This window comes from Gorilla gorilla, chromosome 15 (assembly GCF_029281585.2).
Source record: "Gorilla gorilla gorilla isolate KB3781 chromosome 15, NHGRI_mGorGor1-v2.1_pri, whole genome shotgun sequence".
Taxonomy (NCBI): Eukaryota; Metazoa; Chordata; class Mammalia; order Primates; family Hominidae; genus Gorilla; species Gorilla gorilla.
This window is the reverse complement of record NC_073239.2, coordinates 109,014,982-109,036,400: the sequence shown is the minus strand read 5'-3', so window position 1 is coordinate 109,036,400 and position 21,419 is coordinate 109,014,982. Positions and strand designations below refer to the sequence as shown.

The following is a 21,419-nucleotide window of genomic DNA, read 5'->3' as shown; positions in this document are numbered from 1 at the left end:
AGTTATTATTGGTTATACCAATTTATCCTCTCATCAGTAGTATACAACAGTTTCTGTATCTCTAATCTCCAACATTTTAGCCATTTTAGAGTTTGTGTACTAACACATTGTGGTTTTAATTTACATTTCCCTGATGACTAATAAAGTTGAGTACCTCTTTTGTGTTCTTTATAGCCATTTGACTGTCTTGTGAAGTGCTTGTTTGTCTTGCCTATTTTTCTTTTCTTTCTTTCTTTTTCTTCCTTCCTTTCTTTCTTCTTTCTTTCCTTCCTTCTTTTCTTTCTTTCTTTCTGTCTTTTTGTCTTTCTTGTCTTTCTGTCTTTCTTGGTCTTGCCCTGTCACCCACGCTGGAGTGCAGTGGTGCAATCTCAGCTTACTGTAGCCTCGACCTTTTTGGGGCTCAAGTTATCCTCCTTTCTCAGCCTCCGAAGAAGCTGGACTACAAGCACGCACCACCATGCTCAGTTAATTTTTTATTTTTTGTAGAAATGGGGTTTCACCATGTTGTCCAGGCTGGTCTCAAACTTCTGGGCTCAAGTAATCCTCCTGCCTTGGCCTCCCAAAATGCTGGGATTACAGGCATGAGCCACCGCAGCCAGCCTTGGCTATTTTTCAAAAGGATATAAGTAGAACATCTGTATATCCCTTCAATTTGCATATTATTCAGTAAGAGTTGCACTCTGGTAGTAGAAATATAGAAGGAGGAGAAAGAAGTGGAAACAAAAAGTCTATTCTCATGAGAAGACTTGGGGGATAGTGTTCTCTCTAGCTCCAAGCTACTTATTCCTTACGAAAAGTTGAAGATAAACTTATCTCAGACTGAGGCTGTCTCAATGCTGTCTTCCTATTCCATTATACACATATAACCCATATTTTTTTCACCAGCTGAATTTTGCTCCTAGAAAATTGATTCATCAGGAAAAATATCCGTCTTGCAAGGTGGTTCTCTTTAGAGTCTGCTGTGTGACATAGCTCAGGACAAATTGTGTGATGTCAGATAGATTGGGTTAAGGAATAGACCTTATTGGGGAAAGAGAGAACTTGGAGGGCCAAGGTTAGCAGGAGAAGGAAATGTTCTCTCATCTGCCATCAATTCAGGGAGGGGCAAACCTGGTGTCTGTGTTCACAGGGAGGGATCCATCCATCTGTGATTCTCCCTTCTTATCAGGTAGCATGGGAAAGCTACACTGTTGCGGGGAGGAGGGTCACACGCAGGCTACTTAGTACCAGGCACCCTGGACTTGGATTCAGGTTGCCAGTTGTGTGAGAAACTGCCCAGCACCTGAAGGCCCTGAACCCATGAGAAGTTGTACCTACCTCCCATGAGGAGGAATCCTGTCATCCCATGGGAGCTGAGCTTGGGTGCAGTCCCTCTTGCTGGCTTGTCCAGGAGTGAGCTCCAGGGTTGTTTGGGACAGTTCTGCTCATTGCTTTACACTGTGTATACGTTATCTGTAGAGTTCCATGAAGAGAACTTCAGCTCTGTAACTGCAAGTTTTAACAGGGAACAGAATTTTTCTCACCTGTATTAATTCTTAAGATTTGAAGTTCTATCAACAAGCATTTAGATTGTGTGGAGATTTTTTTATTTTTATTTTTGGAGACAGAGTCTTGCTCTGTTACCCAGGCTGGAGTGGCAGTGGCATGGTCTTGGCTCATTGCAGGCTCTACTTCCTGGGTTCAAGCGATTCTCATGCCTCAGTGTCCTGATTAGCTAGGACTACAGGTACACACCACCATGCTGGCTAATTTTTGTATTTTTAGTAGAGACGAGGTTTCACCGTATTGGTCAGGCTGGTCTCGAACTCCCAGCCTCAAGCAGTCCACCCACCTCGGCCTCCCAAACTGCTGGGATTACAGGTGTGAGCCACCATGCTTGACTGACATCATCATGTTAAAAGAATAAATGTTCTAGGGAGCTGGGCACAGTGGCATGTTTCTGTAGTTCTAGCTGCTCGGGAGGCTGAGGCAGGAAGATCCCTTGAGCCCTGGAGTTCAAGTCCAGCCTGGGCAACATAGTGAGATCTCTTTTTTTAAATAAATAAATAACTGTTCTGGGGACTAAAATTTCCTTTCACCATTAGTAATTTACTGTAGAATCTCCAAGAATGAACTTATTTTAGGTACTGAAAATGAGGGAGACTAAATGTTTTATACAGTAGTTTTTAGTAAAATATGAGATTTGATGCATTTGATAGATGATAATGTTTGTTTAAAATAATTCTTAAATTTTTGATCATGTAATTATAGTTTCATTAATGGTAGATTTGTAAAATAAATGTTAACAAATGAAAATGCATGTACCTATGTTAATTATCCTTATCTAAAGCTGAAAGTTCAGTTCAACTATGTTAAAACATAGTAGGGGCCGGGCAGGGTGGCTCATGCCTGTAATCCCAGCACTTAGGGAGGCCAAGGTGGGCAGATCACGAGGTCAGGAGATCGAGACCATCCTGGCTAACATTGTGAAACCGTATCGCTACTAAAAATACAAAAAATTAGCCGGGCGTGGCGGTGGGCGCCTGTAGTCCCAGCTACTTGGTAGGCTGAGGCAGGAGAATGGCGTGAACTCAGGAGGCAGAGCTTGCAGTGAGCCGAGATCATGCCACTGCACTCCAGCCTGGGTGACAGAGCGAGACTCCATCTCAAAAAAAAAAAAAGTTGGCCAGGTGTGGCGGCTCACACCTGTAATCCCAGCACTTTTGGAGGCCGAGGCAGGTGGATCACAAGATCAGGAGTTTGAGACCAGCCTGGCTAACAGAGTGAAACCCTGTATATACTAAAAATACAAAAATTAGCCAGGCATGGTGGTGCATGCCTGTAGTCCCAGCTACTTGAGAGGCTGGGGCAGGAGAATCACTTGAACCCGGGAGGCGGAGGTTGTGGTGAGCTGAGATTGCTCCACTGCACTCCAGCCTGGACAACAGAGCAAGACTCTGTCTCAAAAAAAAAAAAAATTAATGATTAAATTATTTAGGGGAGCCGGGCGCAGTGGCTCACGCCTGTAATCCCAGCACTTTGGGAGGCCGAGGCGGGCGGATCACGAGGTCAGGAGATCAAGACCATCCTGGCTAACACAGGATGAAACCCCGTCTCTACTAAAAATACAAAAATTTAGCCGGGCGTGGTGGCGGGTGCCTGTAGTACCAGCTACTCGGGAGGCTGAGGCAGGAGAATGGCATGAACCCGGGCGGCGGAGCTTGCAGTGAGCCAAGATAGCGCCACTGCACTCCGGCCTGGGTGAAAGAGTGAGACTCCGTCTCAAAAAAAACAAAAAATTATTTAGGGGAAGATACTATACAATTCTGTTTAACAAGTCACATTTTAATTTTTTCTTTTGGAAATATTAGCAAGAAGGCTCACTTTGTGCTCAACATTGCCTGAATAACTTATTGCAAGGAGAATATTTTAGCCCTGTGGAATTATCCTCAATTGCACATCAGCTGGATGAGGAGGAGAGGATGAGAATGGCAGAAGGAGGAGTTACTAGTGAAGATTATCGCACGTTTTTACAGGTACTGACTTTAAACTCACTAAGTCACATTTCTTTTTTTTTTTTTTTTTTTGAGACGGAGTCTCGCCCTGTCGCCCATGCTGGAGTGCAATGGCGCGATCTCGGCTCACTGCAACCTCCGCCTCCCGGGTTCAAGCGATTCTCCTGCCTCAGCCTCCCAAGTAGCTGGGATTACAGGCACACGCCACTATGCCCGGCTAATTTTTTGTATCTTTGTTAGAGATGGGGTTTCACCATGTTGGTCAGGTTGGTCTCAGACTCCTGACCTTATGATCCACCTGTCTTGGTCTCCCAAAGTGCTGGGATTATAGGTGTGAGCCACCACACCCGGCTTACATTTCTTTTAAAAATGTGGATACCATTTAGAAAAGGATGGGCCATTCTTCCTATAGGGATCTGACTGGTGAATTATAACTGTGCTGTTAACTTTGGAAATGGGAATGCACAAGATGTTGTTTTAAATATGCACGCTAATGACAGTTTGTATCCTTCTTTCCCCACCCCCACCCTTGCTTCAACTACCTGTCAAAATTAACAGCAGCCTTCTGGAAATATGGATGACAGTGGTTTTTTCTCTATTCAGGTAAGTAGTCACAAGCATGTACTATGTGTTGCTTACATCCCAGGCACCGTTTCACAGCCTTTCAATAGTCACTGTAACAAGGCGACCTTCGGAAGTTCTTCTGTCTACAGAGTATAGATTATACTCTAGAGTACTAGATTTTTTTTTTCTTGAGACAGAGTCTCGCTCTGTCACCTAGGCTGGAATGCAGTGGCATGATCTTGGCTCACTGTAGCCTCTGCCTCCCGGGTTCAAGCGATCCTCCTGCCTCAGCCTCCCAAGTAGCTGGGATTACAGGCACCCGCCACCACACCAGTTAATATTTGTATTTTTAGTAGAGATAGTGGGGTTTCATCGTGTTGGCCAGTCTGGTCTCGAACTCCTGACCTCAGCCTCCCAAAGTGCTGGGATTACAGGTGTGAGCCACTGCACCTGGCCAACTAGAGTACTAGATTTTGATATAGATAAACAGGAAAGGATTGTAGAATCTTCATATTAGAGTGGGGCATTTAAAAATTCCTTCTTGAGAAAGATTAATTTGCATCTGGATGCTAATAATAACCTTAATTCTGGCCGGGCGTGGTGGCTCACACCTGTAATCCCAGCACTTTGGGAGGCCGAGGTGGGCGGATCACGAGGTCAGGAGATTGAGACCATCCTGGCTAACATGGTGAAACCCCGTCTCTACTAAAAATACAAAAATTAGCTGGACGTGGTGACACGTGCCTGTAATCCCAGCTACTCAGGAGGCTGAGGCAGGAGAATCGCTTGAACCAGGGAGTCGTAGGTTGCAGTGAGCCAAGATCGCGCCACTGCACTCTAGCCTGGTGACAGAGCAAGACTCCATCTCAAAGAAAAAAAGAAATCCTTAATTCTAATAAGTCACAATGTCTCAAACTTACCATCTGTTGGGTAAATTTGAGAAAATGCAATACCTTGCTGCCATCCTTTTAAATCAGCCTACCAGACTGGATTTCCTTATTATGGTTTGTGGTTTTTGATTCTTTTTTTTTTTAATGTATAGCTCTCTTTGAATTCTTTGGTGGTTATATATATATGTACTTGCAAGATTCTTTTATCTGTGGGTCTTTCATTCTTTTTCTAACACTGTGAGTTGTATCCAGAGTACTTTCGGAACCTCTCCTGAGCAACCTATCTCTGCAGATATCTTTGTTTATGTTTCCCTTGTACTGCCCTCCTGGACTCTTCCTCATCCACCAGCATTTCCATCTAGTGCTTTACCGTGCCACTGCTAACAGGTAATGGCTACTGCAGGGCTGAAATCAGAGGCCAGAGTAGGCCCAGCACTTGGCGTTTCCTATTTGTGCCTTGCTGCTGTTGGTGCCTGTTCATGTGTGCCCACTACCTTGCACTCAATTTCTGTCTTTGCTGGTACCTGGCTCACTTGCTTCTTTGTTGGCTACCTTGGAGGGCAGATAGTGAATTTTCAGAAATTTCCCTTTTTTTGTCAGACAGATTGAAATAAACAGGTTTGCATTTTGTTTTTTCTACAAGTGGCAAGCCCATGACCCTAGAAGTCTGACATCTATGGAACCTTCAGTTTAAATGCCCAGGGAGAACTTATTTTGGTAGACATGATTTCTGACATTGCAGGTAGCAAGTTGAATATAATTTTTCTAAAGTAGCACCCACAGCAGCCAAATTATCAGATGTATATAGTAGACTAGTTTTAAGAAAAGCACTTATGGGTAGAATATACATCTGGATTTTTGAGGCAGTTTTATTTAGGAATTGTGTGGTTTTCTGGAACATCTCAGAGACCTGGTATGAAAAGCACTCTTCTAATATACATGTGTATTTTTTTATGGACTTAGTGATATATCTATACACACACACTTTTTAAAACCTATAGCCGGCTGGGCGTGGTGGCTCATGCCTGTAATCCCAGTACTTTGGGAGGCCGAGGCGGGCGGATCACAAGGTCAGGAGATTGAGACCAGCCTGGCCAAGAAGGTGAAACCCTGTCTCTACTAAAAATACAAAAATAGTTGGGTGTGGTGGCGTGTGCTTGTAATCCCAGCTACTCGGGAGCCTCAGGAGGAGAATCGCTTGAACCTGGGAGGCGGAGGTTGCAGCGAGCCGAGATCGTGCCACTATACTCCAGCCTGGGCGACAGAGCAAGACTCCGTCACAAAAAAAAAAAAAAACCTATAGCCTTCTAGAGAAATTTATATATGAAGTACACAACTAACATAGCTACACTTCCTAAATTTGGAATGGAGTGGTTTAGCTTATGAAAAGTTGCTATTTTTCTTAACAGGTTATAAGCAATGCCTTGAAAGTTTGGGGTTTAGAACTAATCCTGTTCAACAGTCCAGAGTATCAGAGGCTCAGGATCGATCCTATGTAAGATTTTGTTTTGCATTTCATACATTTCTTTTCCCAAATTTGATTTTTAAAGTTGTAATTTCTTAAAGAAGAGAAATATATTTTGAATACTTTTGTTTTGATGTTCCCTGTTTCATTCACTCAGACTTTCCTATTTCACCTTTGTGATGTCCATGAGCATCTGCCCTGTAGCCTTCCTGGCACCCCAGTGTCTGTGGCAGCACAGAGCTGACCCATAAGTGGTGCATGAGGCCATCTTGTGGCACAGCATCACTAAGCTGCTGCAGAGACGTTCATATGGTTGTGTGATCTTTTAAAAACATCAGTGACACTTAACTGTAAATATAATCTTAAATTATCACAAATTTTATATAATATTTGCCAGTAGACAACATAAATATGAATTCAATATTTCAAGTTAATATTGTGTTTTCTTTTTTAGAAATGAAAGATCATTTATATGCAATTATAAGGAACACTGGTTTACAGTTAGAAAATTAGGAAAACAGGTAACATTTCTTACCCTTCCTTGTCTTTTTTTCTTATATTGTACCCCATTTAAAACTGAAATGTGGGCCAGGTGTGGTGGCTCATGCCTGTAATCCCAACAGTTTGGGAGGCTGAGGTGGGGGGATCACTTGAAGCCAGGAGTTTGAGACCAGCCTGGGCAACAAAGGGAGGTCCTGTCTCTTAAAAAAAAAAAAAATAAATAAATAAAAAAAACAAAGAGCCAGGCATGGTGGCTCACATCTGTAATTCCAGCTTACTTGGAAGGCTGAGTCAGAAGGATCACTTGAGCTCAGGAGTTTGAGGCTGCAATGAACTATGATTTTGTCACTGTACCCCAGCCTGGGTGAAAGAGTAAGACTGTTCTATAAAACATAAAAATAAAAAAAAATATTTAAAAATTAAAAAAAAAAAGGATTGCTGACTTTAAAATTAGGAAACTGACCAGTAATGTGTGTGTGTGTGGCATGGTTTATCCTTCTTGATAGATAGAAATTTGTCATTTTAAAAGATAATATCAGTTTTCCTTATAAATTTATTTGTGACAAGTATATGCAATTTAACTATATCATAAGAAAAATTCTATATTAAAGATAATACAAATGTGGTTACTTTTAAGTGGGTTTTTATGTGATGACTATGTTCTGTCAGTTAATTATTACATTTATAGTTTTGTATTTAGCATAGTGCTGTCACAAAGCCTGAAATAGTGTCAAGCATGAATAAAGCATTCAATTATGTTTGCTTTAGTGTAAGATTATTCATTATGATTCCAAAAGCCATGTAATACATACGTCTACAGAAAATCACTTCTATTTTTTAAATAAAACATGAAATATGTCTTGAGCAAGCTATTTTAAGAAACAATCATTTAACATCCTTGTTATTAGAATTTTGAATCTTTGAAAGAGGGTTATTGAAAACCAGCTAGGACAGTAAAAAAGAATAAACTAGTGATACACGCAGCAATATGGATGAATCTCAAAATAATTATGCTGAAAGAATAACCCACAAACAAAATACTACATGCTGTATGGTATCATTTATTAAAAGTCTAGAAAAGTGCAGATTCATCTGTAGTGATGGAAAGCAGATTGACCTGTGGTTGCCTGGGGACAAGAAGGCTATGGAGGAGTGAGAGGGGAGGGTTACAGAGAGGCACGGGAAACGTGGCAGTGATTAATGTGTTCACTATCTTGGTTGTAGTAATGGTTTCATGGGAGTACAGTATACAAATGTCAGAACATTCCAGAGGCCAGATGCAGTGGCTCATGCCTGTAATCCCAGCACTTTTGGAGGCCAAGGCAGGAGGATTGCTTGAGCTCAAGGAGTTCAGGACCAGCCTGGGCAATGGCAGAAGACCCCATCTCTAAAAAAAAATGAAAAAAAAAAAAAATTGGCTAGGCGTGGTGATGCATGGCTGTAGTCCCAGGTGCTAGGGAGGCTGAGGAGGGAGCCCAGAGGTCAAGCCTGCAGTGAATCATGATTGTGCTACTGCACTCCAGCTTGGGTGACAGAAGGAGATCCTGTCTCAAAAAAAAAGTTTCAAATTGTGCACTTTAAATATGTCCAGTTTATTATATGTCACTTATACCCCAATAAAGCTGTTTTTTTAAATGTAAATAAAAGCCAAAAAAGGTATAAGTCAAGAAAATATATTGAATTAAATCTGTAAGAGATAATTCAAAAACAAAAACCCTATTGTTATCTTTTAAGTCACCCAAATCAAATTTGGGAAAAGTCACCTACTTAGCTTCATCCTAAGTTGGTTCTTTCTTTCTTTCTTTCTTTCTTTTTTCTGAGACGGATTCTTGCTCTGTCGCCCAGGCTGGATTGCAGTGGCGGGATCTTGGCTCACTGCAACCTCTGCCACCTGGGTTCAAGCAATTCTCCTGTCTCAGCCTCCCGAATAGCTGTGTCTACAGCCACGCGCCACCACACCCAGCTAATTTTTGTATTTTTAGTAGAGACGGGGTTTCGCCATGTTGGTTAGGCTGGTCTTGAACTCCTGACCTCAGGTGATCCGTCCGTCTCTGCCTCTGAAAGTGCTGGGGTTACAGGCGTGAGCCACCATGCTGAGCCCTAAGTTGGTTCTTTCTTAAAGTTCTTCCCGAGGAGCCAAGAGCAAGTTAAGGAGATGTAACCTAGAAGCTTACAGTGGAGGCTAGCTGGGTGCAGTGGTTCACGCCTGTAATCTCAGCACTTTGGGAGGCTGAGGCAGGGAGATCACTGAGGCCAGGAGCTTGAGACCAGCTTGGCCCAACACAGTGACACTTTGTCTCTACAAAAAAAAAAAAAAAAAAAAAAAAAGGCAGCTTACAGCAGTAGAGGCTGATGCGAGTGGGAATCACCTCTAGGTAAAAACCAGTGTAGCGTACTGCTGAGATTATTTAACCTCTGGGTTTTATTTATGTGTTTTTATAAATTATGATCCAGTATTTTTTACTTTTTTTGTATAAAGTAAGCACTGAATTTTTAAGGTTGTATTAATTTGCAAATAAATGTCTATCTTATTATTTTGAGAGATTTAAAAAATTTTAGTTCTTCAAAATTGCATTTTCACATTTTGAATTACGTTATCTTTGACAAATACAGAAGATGTCAAATTTTGGTTTATTTTCTTTGGTTCTAATTTATATTTTTGTTTAAAACTATATTTTTCACTATAGACTCTTTCTGTCTCTCGAGGTCTCTGTATAATGAAAAAGAAGGCTGGAAAAAGTATTAACATTGTCAAAATCCAGGAAAAGTAGTTGGTCATGATATTGATCGTTAACTTTAGAAACTTTTTGTATCTTGTGGGTTAAATTAGGATTACTATGTGGTAGTGATAAATGATGTTAATTAGGGCCGAGTGCAGTGGCTAACACCTGTAATTCCAGCACGTAGGGAGGCTGAGGTGGGAGGATGTCTTGAATCCAGGAGTTTGAGACCAGCCTGTACAACACAGTGTAAGACCCCTTCTCCACACAAAAAAATTAGAAAATTCGTCAAGCATCTTGGTGCACACCTGTAGTCCTAGGTGCTTGGGAGGATGAAGCGAGAGAATCACTTAAGCCCAGGTGTTCGAGGCTGCAGTGAGCTATGATTGCACCACTGCACTCCAGACTAGATGACCATCTCTTTTAAAAAAATGTGTTTATATGTTATATGTGATAGTGCTTTTAAAAAACATTTTTAAATTATAGAGACAGGGTCTCACTATGTTGCCCAGGCTGGTCTCAAATTCCTGGGCTCAAGCAATCCTCCCACCTTAGCTAACCTCCCAAAGTGCTCGGATTATAGGCATGAGCTGCATGCCCAGCTAATTTAGTGATTTTTAAAAACTGAGTTGGTAATTATAAATTCTCTTCCTGGAACTTCTGACTTTCTCACAATTGGAATCTTTTGACAAAAATTATCAGTAATGGGAAAACTTTGTGTAGTTGTCATTTTTCCTCCCATCAGTATGATAGATATGATTGGAGTTATGTTGGACTGATATTTTGAAAAAAGATTTAATTATAGCTATTAATAAAGACATTTAAACTACTGACTATGCATTTTTATTCTTTTGGGAGGGTTTAATGTTTATAGTTTAAAGCAAACTGTTGTTTTTAAAAAAGTATTTAACAGGGCCGGGCGTGGTGGCTCACACCTGTAATCCCAGCACTTTGGGAGGCCTAGGCAGGCGGATCACAAGGTCAAGAGATCAAGACCATCCTGGCTAACATGGTGAAACCCTGTCTCTACTAAAAATACAAAAAAATAGCTGGGTGTGGCGGCGTGCGCCTGTAGTCCCATCTACTCGGGAGGCTGAGGCAGGAGGATGGCGTGAACCCGGGAGGCGGAGCTTGCAGTGAGCCGAGATCGCGCCACTGCACTCCAGCCTGGGCGACAGAGCAATACTCTGTCTAAAAAAAAAAAAAAAAAAAAAAAAAAAAAGAGTATTTAACAGAGGCCAGGTGCAGTGGCTCATGTTTGTAATCCCAGAACTTTGGGAGGCTGAGGCGGGCGGGTCATTTGAGGTCAGGAGTTTGAGACCAGCCTGGCCAATGTGGCAAATGTGCTGTCTCTAACTAAAAATACAAAAATTAGCTGGGTGTGGTGGTGCGGACCTGTAGTCCCAGCTACTTGGGAGGCTGAGGCAGGAGAATCGCTTGAACCTGGGAGGCAGAGGTTGCAGTGATCCGAGATCATGCCACTGCACTCCAGCCTGGGTGACAGAGTGAGATTCTTCTCAAAAAAAAAAAAAAGTATTTAATAGTGATAAATCTGCAGTATTCTCTTGTAGTTTTTAAGATCATATTATTCAGTCAAAGAAAAGAGCTCAACTTGAAATACTTCCAGAGTTTAAACAATCTTACTAAGCTTTGATGGGTCGTATCTATTCTTAACATGTGAAACTTCCTTATTACCTATAATATACACTAACTTAAATATTGACAATTTTTTTTCCAGTGGTTTAACTTGAATTCTCTCTTGACGGGTCCAGAATTAATATCAGATACATATCTTGCACTTTTCTTGGCTCAATTACAACAGGAAGGTAAGTAAAGGCTGAACATCTTGTAATGTTACCTTTTGAAGTAGTTAAATAACCAGGCACATTAGATGACAGTGTGATAAAACTGTTTTTCTGGCAGTGGCAGTGAAACAATCTTTAGTTTTGACGTGGTGATAGGCTGTGATTTGGGTGATGCTGTTCAGTTAGAGTTCTCACTGACACCTGGCCCTTCGTCTTCTGAGGATGCTGCTTTCTTTGGAGCCCTTCTAAGTAATGGCTTTTTCTTTTATACATCACATATCACACGGCTGAGAGGAGGGATAGATGTTTTTCTTCTTTGCCTCTTCTAGGCCACTGCTCTTCCTTATAAACTCCAGTTTCTTTGAAATACATGCCCCTAACGGCTGGGCACGGTGGCTCACGCCTGTAATCCCAGCACTTTGGGAGGCTGAGGCAGGCGGATCACGATGTCAGGAGATCGAGACCATCCTGGCTAACACGGTGAAACCCTGTCTCTACTAAAAATAACAAAAAATTAGCTGGGGTGTGGTGGCGGACACCTGTAGTCCCAGCTACTCGGGAGGCTGAGGCAGGAGAATGGCGTGAACCCAGGAGGCGGAGCTTGCAGTGAGCTGAGATCGCGCCACTGCCCTCCAGCCTGGGCGACAGAGCGAGACTCCATCTCAAAAAAAAAAAGAAAAGAAAAAAACAGAAATACATGCCCCTAGATTAAACTGTCCCTTGTCCTTTTGCACTCATCCACAAGTCGCTTTTCATCAGTGATTTTAGGATCTGACTTGTTGTCTTTTTCTCTACTTCAACTACTTTTATCATTCTTAATTATTTCTGTATCGTCAATCAATCCAGTACCTGCCTCTTAGTTTCAAAATCACTTACTCTTGCTTAGCTATTACCAGTAATCATAACCACTGTCAAATCTCAATTGCAAGCATATTACTCTTTAACTACCACCTCCTATCTTTAAACCATGTTTTGTCTGTTTTTTTTATTCCAGCCATTCTTTAAACCCTACTGTGGGGCCCAAGCATTTCCTTTATACGCATTCTTCCTTTCTTCTACTGCTTATTTTCTGTAATCTGTCATCATAATCACTCCATTGCATTCTTCAACGTGTTTCCCCTCTCTCCCTCCATCATACTTGAATGACAAAAATTTCAACCCTGGTTAAACCAAATCTTGGCCTTGTCCATTCCTGTACCAGAGTAGCTGGACGTGGCTAAAAAATAACATAAAACATGATGATTAGTTTTACTTTTTTCTTAAATGATCTATCCATCCATTCACCCATCCATCTGTCTATCAAAGTGACTAGGCCTGTCTCTGAAGCCCAGGCTGGAGTGCAGCAGCCTAATCACAGCTCATTGCAGCTCCAAACTCCTGGGCTCAAGTGATCCTCTTGCCTTAGCCTGTTGAGTAGCTGGGACTACAGGCTTGTGCTACCACACCTAGCTAAGGTTTTACTTTAAATTTATTATAATCACAAAATTCAGATGAGCCTTTAGTGCTGTCTGATATTTCTACTATGTTTTCTTAGTAAATCTATGTACCACCCTCCAAGATGTTTATAAAAAATCATGTACCACTCTCCAAGATGTTTATAAAAAATAATGTGCCACCCTCCAAGGTGACTAATTTCACAGCTTATGTCTTTAAACCTTTAAGCACTTTCCTCTCCCTTACACACCTTCCTTATGGCTTTCCATTACATTCTGCTGAGAACGTAGAAGCAATTAAAATTATGTTCTTTCTACCAGCAAATTTATCAATTTGCTTATATCTTCACCTGTGCTTTGAGCCTATTTGAATAGATGAATGGTCCCCTACCTCTAACCAAAACCAGTCTCTCACTTGTGGGCTGGATCCCAGCTCCTCTCACCTACTCAAGGTGTTCCTGCTTTCATCTCTCCACTCTCTTATATAATCAGTTCCCCCCCCTTTTTTTGTAATATTCCTGTAAGCAGTAAAATAAGCTTTTTATTTCCATTGATTAAAAATAAAAATCCTCTCTTAATTCCATGAAACTCCAGCTGCCTCCCCATTTTTATTTTTTCCTTAGGATTGTCTCTAGTGTGCCTTCTCCTTTTCTTGAACTCCGCCTCCTCGGTTCAAGCGATTCTCCTGCCTCAACCTCCCGAGTAGCTGGGATTACAGGCGTGCACCACCATGACCAGCTAATTTTTTTTTTTTTTTTTTTTTGAGATGGAGTTTCCCTCTTGTTGCTCCGGCTGGAGTGCAATGGCGTGATCTCGGCTCACCGAAACTTCTGCCTCCCGGGTTCAAGCGATTTTCTTGCCTCAGCCTCCCGAGTAGCTGGATTTACAGGCATGTGCCACCACGCCTGGCTAATTTTGTATTTTTAGTAGAGATGGAAGGGGTTTCTCCATGTTTGTTAGGCTGGTCTCCAACTCCTGACCTCAGGTGATCTGCCCACCTCGGCCCCCTAAAGTGCTGGGATTACAGGCATGAGCCACTGCGCCTGGCCCCGGCTAAATTTTTTTTTTTTTTTTTTTGTATTTTTAGTAGAGACAGGGTTTCACCATATTGGCCAGGTTGGTCTCGAATTCCTGGCCTTGAGTGATCCACCTGCCTCAGCCTCCCAAAGTGCTGGGATTACAGGCGTGAGTCACCTTGCCTAGCCATCTTTTAGTAATGGTATTTGGAGATCACAATTTGAGTGCTGGCATGCTTATTGCTGCTGGGTTTGTTATGTAGTTATTGTGAATTCACATTTAGGAATATAGGGTTTTTAATTCTTTGATTTTAGATACTTGTATCTTTTTTCTTTTATATTTAAAACCTTGGTTCCTGATGATATCCCTTCTTAGAAACCCTGTCTACCTTTGGCCTCCAGCCCACCATGCTGTGGTTTTCCTAACTTGTTGCCTGCACTTTTCAGATTCCTTTCATGGATCTTAAATATCATCTGTAAATAAGATCTATGTGTCAATAATTACCAAACTTTTATCTTTAGTCTTGACATCTACCCTGAACACCTAGCTTTGACTAACTCCTAGCTTTGGCATCTCCACTTGGAAGTCCAAAAAGCGTTTCAAACTGAACATGTCTATGAAAGACTTATTTTTTTCTCTCTATCCATGCTATCCATCAGGTTTTCCATTTCCATAAGGGTGACTCTTGTACTCTGGTTCCTATATATTATACCGACAGAGCAGCTCAGAGTGCTTCTTAACCAGTGTAAGGCCTGTTATGTCCCACCCTCACTCTTTGTCCTTCAGTGGCTTCCCAGCACACTTAGAATAAAATCTGAAGTCTTAGGCTGGGCGTGGTGGCTCATGCCTGCAATCCCAGCACTTTGGGAGGATGAGGGGGCAGATCACTTGAGGTCAGGAGTTGATGAGACCAGCCTGGCCAACATGGTGAAACCCTGTCTCTACCAAAAAATACAAAAATTAACTGGGTGTGGTGGTGTGCACCTGTAGTCCCAGCTACTCGGGAGGCTGAGATAGGAGAATCACTTGAACCCGGGAGGCAGAGGTTACAGCGAGCCAAGATCATACCACTGCACTCCAGCCTGGGTGACAGAACGAGACTGTCAAAAAAAAATTAAAAAAAAATAATAATAATATGTGAAGTCTTGAATAAAACCCAAGATCTTTACCGTGGCCCCTGAACAGGGCAGAGTATCCATTCTTCAGACACTCTTCATAGAATACCATGGTGAGCTGGCATATTTATTATACAATACAGAAACAATTTTACTGGCAGAAAACACATTAAACCGTCTAAACTCTGAATACAGTTGTCCTCATAAAAAATGTTCAATGTACTATTTTGAGGTTTTCCATTAATAGTTCTTATAATCTTTGTCCCATTATGTGTTAATCCAACAAAGGATATCCAATAACAAACACCAAAGTTTAAGAAAAATGTGCTAGGCGCGGTGGCTCACACCTGTAATCCCAGCACTTTGGGAGGCCGAGGTGGGCAGATCACCTGAGGTCAGGAGTTCGAGACCAGCCCAGCCAACATGGTGAAACCCTGCCTCCTCCTAAAAATACAAACATTAACCGGGCATGGTGGTGGGTACCTGTAATCCCAGCTACTCAGGAGGCTGAGGCAGGAGAATCGCTTGAACCTCCTGGGAGGCAGAGGTTGCAGTGAGCTAAGATTGCACCACTGCACTCCAGCCCGGGTGACAGAGTGAGACTCCATCTCAAATTAAAAAAAAAAAAAAAATTAATGATAGAGAAACTTAAATCAGTTAGATTGTTTTAGGTATAGCCCATCCTTGGTTTTTGTGTGTAGCATCTAGCTTGGGGAAACCCTGGATTTCTGGAATCATATTTATACACAGTCACACTAGACTAATGTAATTCTTTTGGGATGCAAACCACATGTTTGACACCTTAAATAGCTTTTAGGTATTTGGCTTCCCAGCCCCTATTTTTAGTTACAAGGGGTGTACATGTGTGGGTCAGGGTGGGGGTAGCTCTTTCCACAGATGATTAGTTTTAGCCATGTTACTAGTTATTGCACACATTATCTGTGTCCTCACAGCAGCCCTGTGAGTAAGTGTATTAGGGTTCTCTAGAGGGACAGAACTAATAAGATAGATATATATATGAAGGGTAATGTATTAAGGAGTATTGACTCATATGATCACAAGGTGAAGTCCCACAATAGGCTCTCTGCAGGCTGAGGAACCAGGAAGCCAGTCCAAGTCCCAAAACCTCAAAAGTAGGGAAGCTGACAGTGCAGCCTTCAGTCTGTGGCAAAAGGCCCGAGAGCCCCTGGCAAACCACTGGTGTAAGTTCAAGAGTCCAAAAGATGAAGAACTTGGAGTCTGATGTTTGAGGGCAGGAAGCATCCAGCATGGGAGAAAGATGAAGGCTCAGCAAGTCTAGTACTTCCACACTCTTATTTCTGCCTGCTTTATTCTAGCTGAGCTGGCAGCTGATTAGATGGTGACCACCCAGTTTGAGGGTGGGTCTACCTGTTCCAGTTCACTGGCTTAAATGTTAGTCTCCTTTGGCAACACCCTCGCAGACACACCCAGAAACAATAATTTGTAGCCTTCAATCCAATCAAGTTGATAATATTAACCATCACAGGAAGGTACTAGTATCATATGTTTAACAGTAGAAACCAAGACAAATGCAGCTAGGAAGTGGGAGAACTGGGATCAGATGCAGGCAGTCTGATTCTAAATCAGTTGCTGTTACCCACTCCTTTACTCTGTCTCTGACAACAGTAAGTGAGTAGCCTGCTCAGTCAAGTACTATATTAGTAGGGCCCTTTACAGACATATTTATTTCTCACAGTCACTCAATGAGACGGCTCTTCCAGTCTTACAATGGAGAAAGTGAGGCTCAGAGACTTGAAGTAACTTATCTTAGACGACTTTACTAGTAAGTATAAGAATCATTATTTGGACTAAAGTCTTTCTGAATCCTCAGCTTGTATTTTTTTCCAGTGTTCTGTGCTGCCTTTTTATCTACTAGTGTTTTACATCAATTTTGAATCTCTCTACTAACTGTTTAGGTTGATTTTTGCCTTTTTTTTTTAGGTTATTCTATATTTGTTGTTAAGGGTGATCTGCCAGATTGCGAAGCTGACCAGCTCCTGCAGATGATTAGGGTCCAACAGATGCATCGACCAAAACTTATTGGAGAAGAATTAGCACAACTAAAAGAGCAAAGGTAAAAATGAGGCCTGCAGTATGGAATATATGATAGTATTTCATTATGAGAATTAAATTTTCATGCTTAGATTGAATATGTGGTCCTTGTGTTGTTGGCGACTCTATTTTGGACCTTATATTTTAGTGAAGTTTATTAGTTTAAACTTGAATCAACTCTTTGAAATACGTAAATATATTAACTTAGTTAGCTGGTATGGTATATTCCTAGCACTTCGGGAGGCTGAGGCAGGCTGATTGCTTCAACCCAGGAGTTCGAGACCAGCCTGGGCAACATGGCAAAACCTTATCTCTACAAATAGTACAAAAATTAGCCAGATGTGGTGGTGTATGCCTATAGTCCCAGCTACTTGGGAGGCAGAGGAAGAAGGATCACCTGAAACTGGGGAGGTAGAGACTACAGTGAGCCATCATCACACTACTGCACTCCAGCCTGGTCAAGAGAGTCAGACCCTGTCTCAAAAAAAAAAAAAAAGAAACGGAAAAAAAAAACTTAGTTGGATTCAAATTGCAACACAATCATTATATTACTAGAGCTTATTTGCCAGAAAACATTTTAAGTTTTGACTTACGTAAAGCCTTTACATTACAAATGCCTTTATGTTATGTCTAAAATAGAAGATTGGTTGCAGTTATTACCAGTGCTTTTGTTCTTTAGAGTCCATAAAACAGACCTGGAACGAGTGTTAGAAGCAAATGATGGCTCAGGAATGTTAGACGAAGATGAGGAGGATTTGCAGAGGGCTCTGGCACTAAGTCGCCAAGAAATTGACATGGAAGATGAGGAAGCAGATCTCCGCAGGGCTATTCAGCTAAGTATGCAAGGTAAAGACATTCTGATGTGTGTTGTATTCATTGCTGAAGAATTGATTCCAATTATTCTTAGATTTCATGGAAGTTAATGTACTCTTAGAGGTGTTTTGATAATTACTGCAGAAGCAATAGCTATATAGTGGGCTTTCCCTTTAGATTTCTTATAATGGAAATCACTTTTTACAACCTATATTTTATTAGGAGTAGTTATATTTTTACTCCTGGTTATTTTATTTGGTTTCAACACTGTACTAACACAATAGTAAATTGTGGTGTTAATCTTTGTGGGTATCAGTTGACCCTTATCCAAATCAGCTGTTTCATAAATATGTGCCATTAGACACTATGGAAGGGCCTGGACAGGGAATATAAACTGATTTTACAAAAACCCAACATTTATTGGCTATGCAACTTAAACCGTAAGCCCACTTTGGTGGGCCCAGTTTTTTAGTGATATAAACTATCAATAGAGAAAAGCGAAAACATATCCCCTAGACAATCTAGGCAAAGAAAAATGTTAAGACATAGCTCGAAGTAGCTTAATTAAAAGTTTGAAGTGGGTTTTTTGTTTTATTTTTTTCTAACTCATATGTATTTACTTCTACTTTCTAATGAAATTATTTATCAGTTGATTTCCTTATATATCTAAATAAAATTGAAATTCCATTAATGGGAAGATTATTTTTATCCTGAACTTTTCTTGCCTCTATGCATGCCTCTGAGTACTCCATATGGTGTGCAATCCCATTTTTGATTAATAGAGTCCTGCTGGATTAGCAGGGACAGAAATCAGCTTTAGATTTCTTTCTTTTTTTTTTTTTTTCTTTCTTTTTTTTTTTTTTGAGTCAGAGTCTCACTGTCGCCCAGCCTGGAGTGCAATGATCTTGGCTCACTGCAACCCCTGCCTCCCAGGTTCAAGCGATTCTCCTGCCTCAGCCTCCTGAGTAGCTGGGACTACAGGCGCCTACCACCACGCCCAGCTAATTTTTTGTACTTTTAGTAGAGGTAGGGTTTTGCCCTTTTGGCCAGGCTGGTCTTGAACTCCTGACCTCAGGTGATCCACCTGCCTTGGCCTCCCAAAGTGCTGGGATTACATGTGTGAGCCACCACGCCCAGCCAGAAGAGTAGAATATTCTTAAAGAAAAAACGTTTTAAAGGCTTACTCAAATGAGTATAAACAAACATATTGTTGCTTGAATTGGTAAATACAGTGATTGGTTTTTGTTCTGTTGTGTTTTGTTTTCAGGTAGTTCCAGAAACATATCTCAAGATATTCCACAGACATCAGGTACAAATCTTACTTCAGAAGAGCTTCGGAAGAGACGAGAAGCCTACTTTGAAAAGTAAAGTAGTTGGTACAAGTTAAAGTAGCATGTTTAATATTTGCTTTGGCTATTTTGTCTATTTGTAAATGGTTACTGCCTGAATCCTGTGAATATTTGAATGTATTTTTTAAAAATTTACAGCAAATAGGACGGGCACGGTGGCTTACGCCTGTGATGCTAGCAGTTTGGGAGGCCAAGGCGGGCAGATTGCCTGAGGTCAGGAGTTCGAGACCAGCCTGGGCAACACAGTGAAACCCCATCTCTACTAAAAATACAAAAGAATCAGCTGGGCATGGAGGCATGCGCCTGTAGTCCCAGCTGCTTGGGAGGCTGAGCCAGGAGAATTGCTTGAACCCGGGACGTGGAGGTTGCAGTGAGCCGAGATCGCACCACTGCCCTCCAGACTGGGTGACAGAGTGAGACTCCGTCTCCAAAAATATATGTATATATATATATAAATAAAAATAAAAATTTACGGCAAATAACATGAAACAAAAAAACGTTGCCCCAATACCGGATAAATTTTTTAAACTGAGTGAAGGAAACCTTATAAAATTTCATTTATTAAAAGAAAAATGAAATTAGGACAAGGCAAGAAGAATGCCTATTGATCCTTTGGATGTACTTCTTGCTTACCTGATTAACCCTGCAAAATTCCTCTACCAATCAGTACGAACAACAGCTTTGGAGGTATGGGAGCGCATTCCCAAATAGACGTGGTAGTTCATTTAGCTGCTCATGGCCGCTTCAGGCAGTCCTGTAGGACTGTTAGCATCAGGGGAATGGATGCAAACCATAAATCTGGATCAACTCCTAAAACCTTACCTTGTGCCCAGCCTTGTAAGTGCTTGCTAAATAGGAATTCCACCATATGAAAATACATTCTTTTCAAGTAACTATCATTCAGACTTTTGTCCCCCACTTTTTTTTTTAAAGAAAAATAAAAGGCTGGGCACGGTGGCTTACGTCTGTAATCCCACCATTTTAGGAGGCCAAGGCAGGTGGATCACCTGAGGTCAGGAATTCAAGACCAGCCTGACCAACATGGTGAAACCTCATCTCTACTAAAAATACAAAAATTAGCCGGGCATGGTGGTGGGTGCCTGTAATCCCAGCTACTTGGGAGGCTGAGACAGGAGAATCGCTTGAATCTGGGAGGCAGAAGTTGCAGTGAGCTGAGATAGCGCCATTGCACTCCAGCCTGGGGGACAAGAGCGAGACTTCGTCTCAAAAAAAAAAGAGAAAGAAAACTTCATGTTAAAGATTACAAGATAAATAATCAGACCCACTGATCCTAGGTCAGAAAACAGAGTCATAGCTGAATCTGACTTACTATTTGCTGTATTTCATCCATTCTGAGCTGCACATAGTTTCACATTTCAATGTCTCTGAAATTGAGAAGCATCTTACAATCATAATTGACAGTATATTAGCAGCACCTATAAATATTGGCTCATTCTACATTTGATGGTATAATGAAGAAAATATTTACCTTTTTTTCTGTTTTGTTTTTAAGTCACAACTCAGAAGTAGATGAAGGAAAATTCTGATCAGCTGACATCCTCTTAATGTGAGATATTTCTAGTCTTTATTCAGCATAGATTAATGGCTAATTATATGTTAAATTTCAAAGTAGTGCTTATTAGTGCTTTTTACTTTTAAGTTTCAAAATTAACTTTTTTATTATAATAAACTCCAAATTTATACAAAAGTAGAAAAACTAGCATACTCCTGTTTATGACCCAGATTCAACAAATACTAGCACACGGCCAATCTTGCTTTTTTTTTTTTTTTTGAGATGGAGTCTTGCTCTGTTGCCCAGACTGGAGTGCAATGGCACAATTTCTGCTCACTGCAACCTCTGCCTCCTGAGTTCAAGTGATTCTCCCACTTCAGCCTCCCAAGTAGCTGGGATTACAGGTACACACCACCATGCCTGGCTAATTCTTGTATTTTTAGTAGACACGGGGTTTCACCATGTCGTCCAGGCTGGCCTTAAACTCCTGACCTCAAGTGATCCACCTGCCTCGGCCTCCTAAAGTGCTGGGATTACAGGCATGAGCCACTGCGCCCAGCCCAATCTCATTTTATAATACTCCCATCTCCCATTCTTTCCACTGTCCCACCTGCAAGTTTGGATTATTTTGTAACAAATCTCAATCATCATATTATTCTATAACCAT

The 21,419-nt window shown here is 41.3% G+C and overlaps 1 protein-coding gene across 10 annotated transcripts in view; it reads left to right on the top strand.

Annotated features, from left to right (window-relative positions):
- Positions 1-21,419, top strand: part of ATXN3 (ataxin 3) — a 48,070-nt gene that overhangs the window by 6,386 nt on the left and 20,265 nt on the right. For 2 of the 10 annotated variants that reach the window (XM_019009801.4, XM_019009800.4), the window contains exons 2-9: positions 3,351-3,515; positions 4,053-4,097; positions 6,358-6,443; positions 6,868-6,934; positions 11,373-11,460; positions 16,967-17,099; positions 17,757-17,923; positions 19,158-19,254. In XM_019009801.4, the coding sequence (XP_018865346.4) occupies positions 3,351-3,515; positions 4,053-4,097; positions 6,358-6,443; positions 6,868-6,934; positions 11,373-11,460; positions 16,967-17,099; positions 17,757-17,923; positions 19,158-19,254 (848 nt within the window). Of the gene's footprint in view, positions 1-3,350; positions 3,516-4,052; positions 4,098-6,357; positions 6,444-6,867; positions 6,935-11,372; positions 11,461-16,721; positions 16,809-16,966; positions 17,100-17,756; positions 17,924-19,157; positions 19,255-20,752; positions 20,807-21,419 lie in introns of those variants that run through there. The other 8 variants (XM_063698126.1, XR_008671274.2, XM_031001572.3 and 5 more) reach the window with 8 other exon arrangements.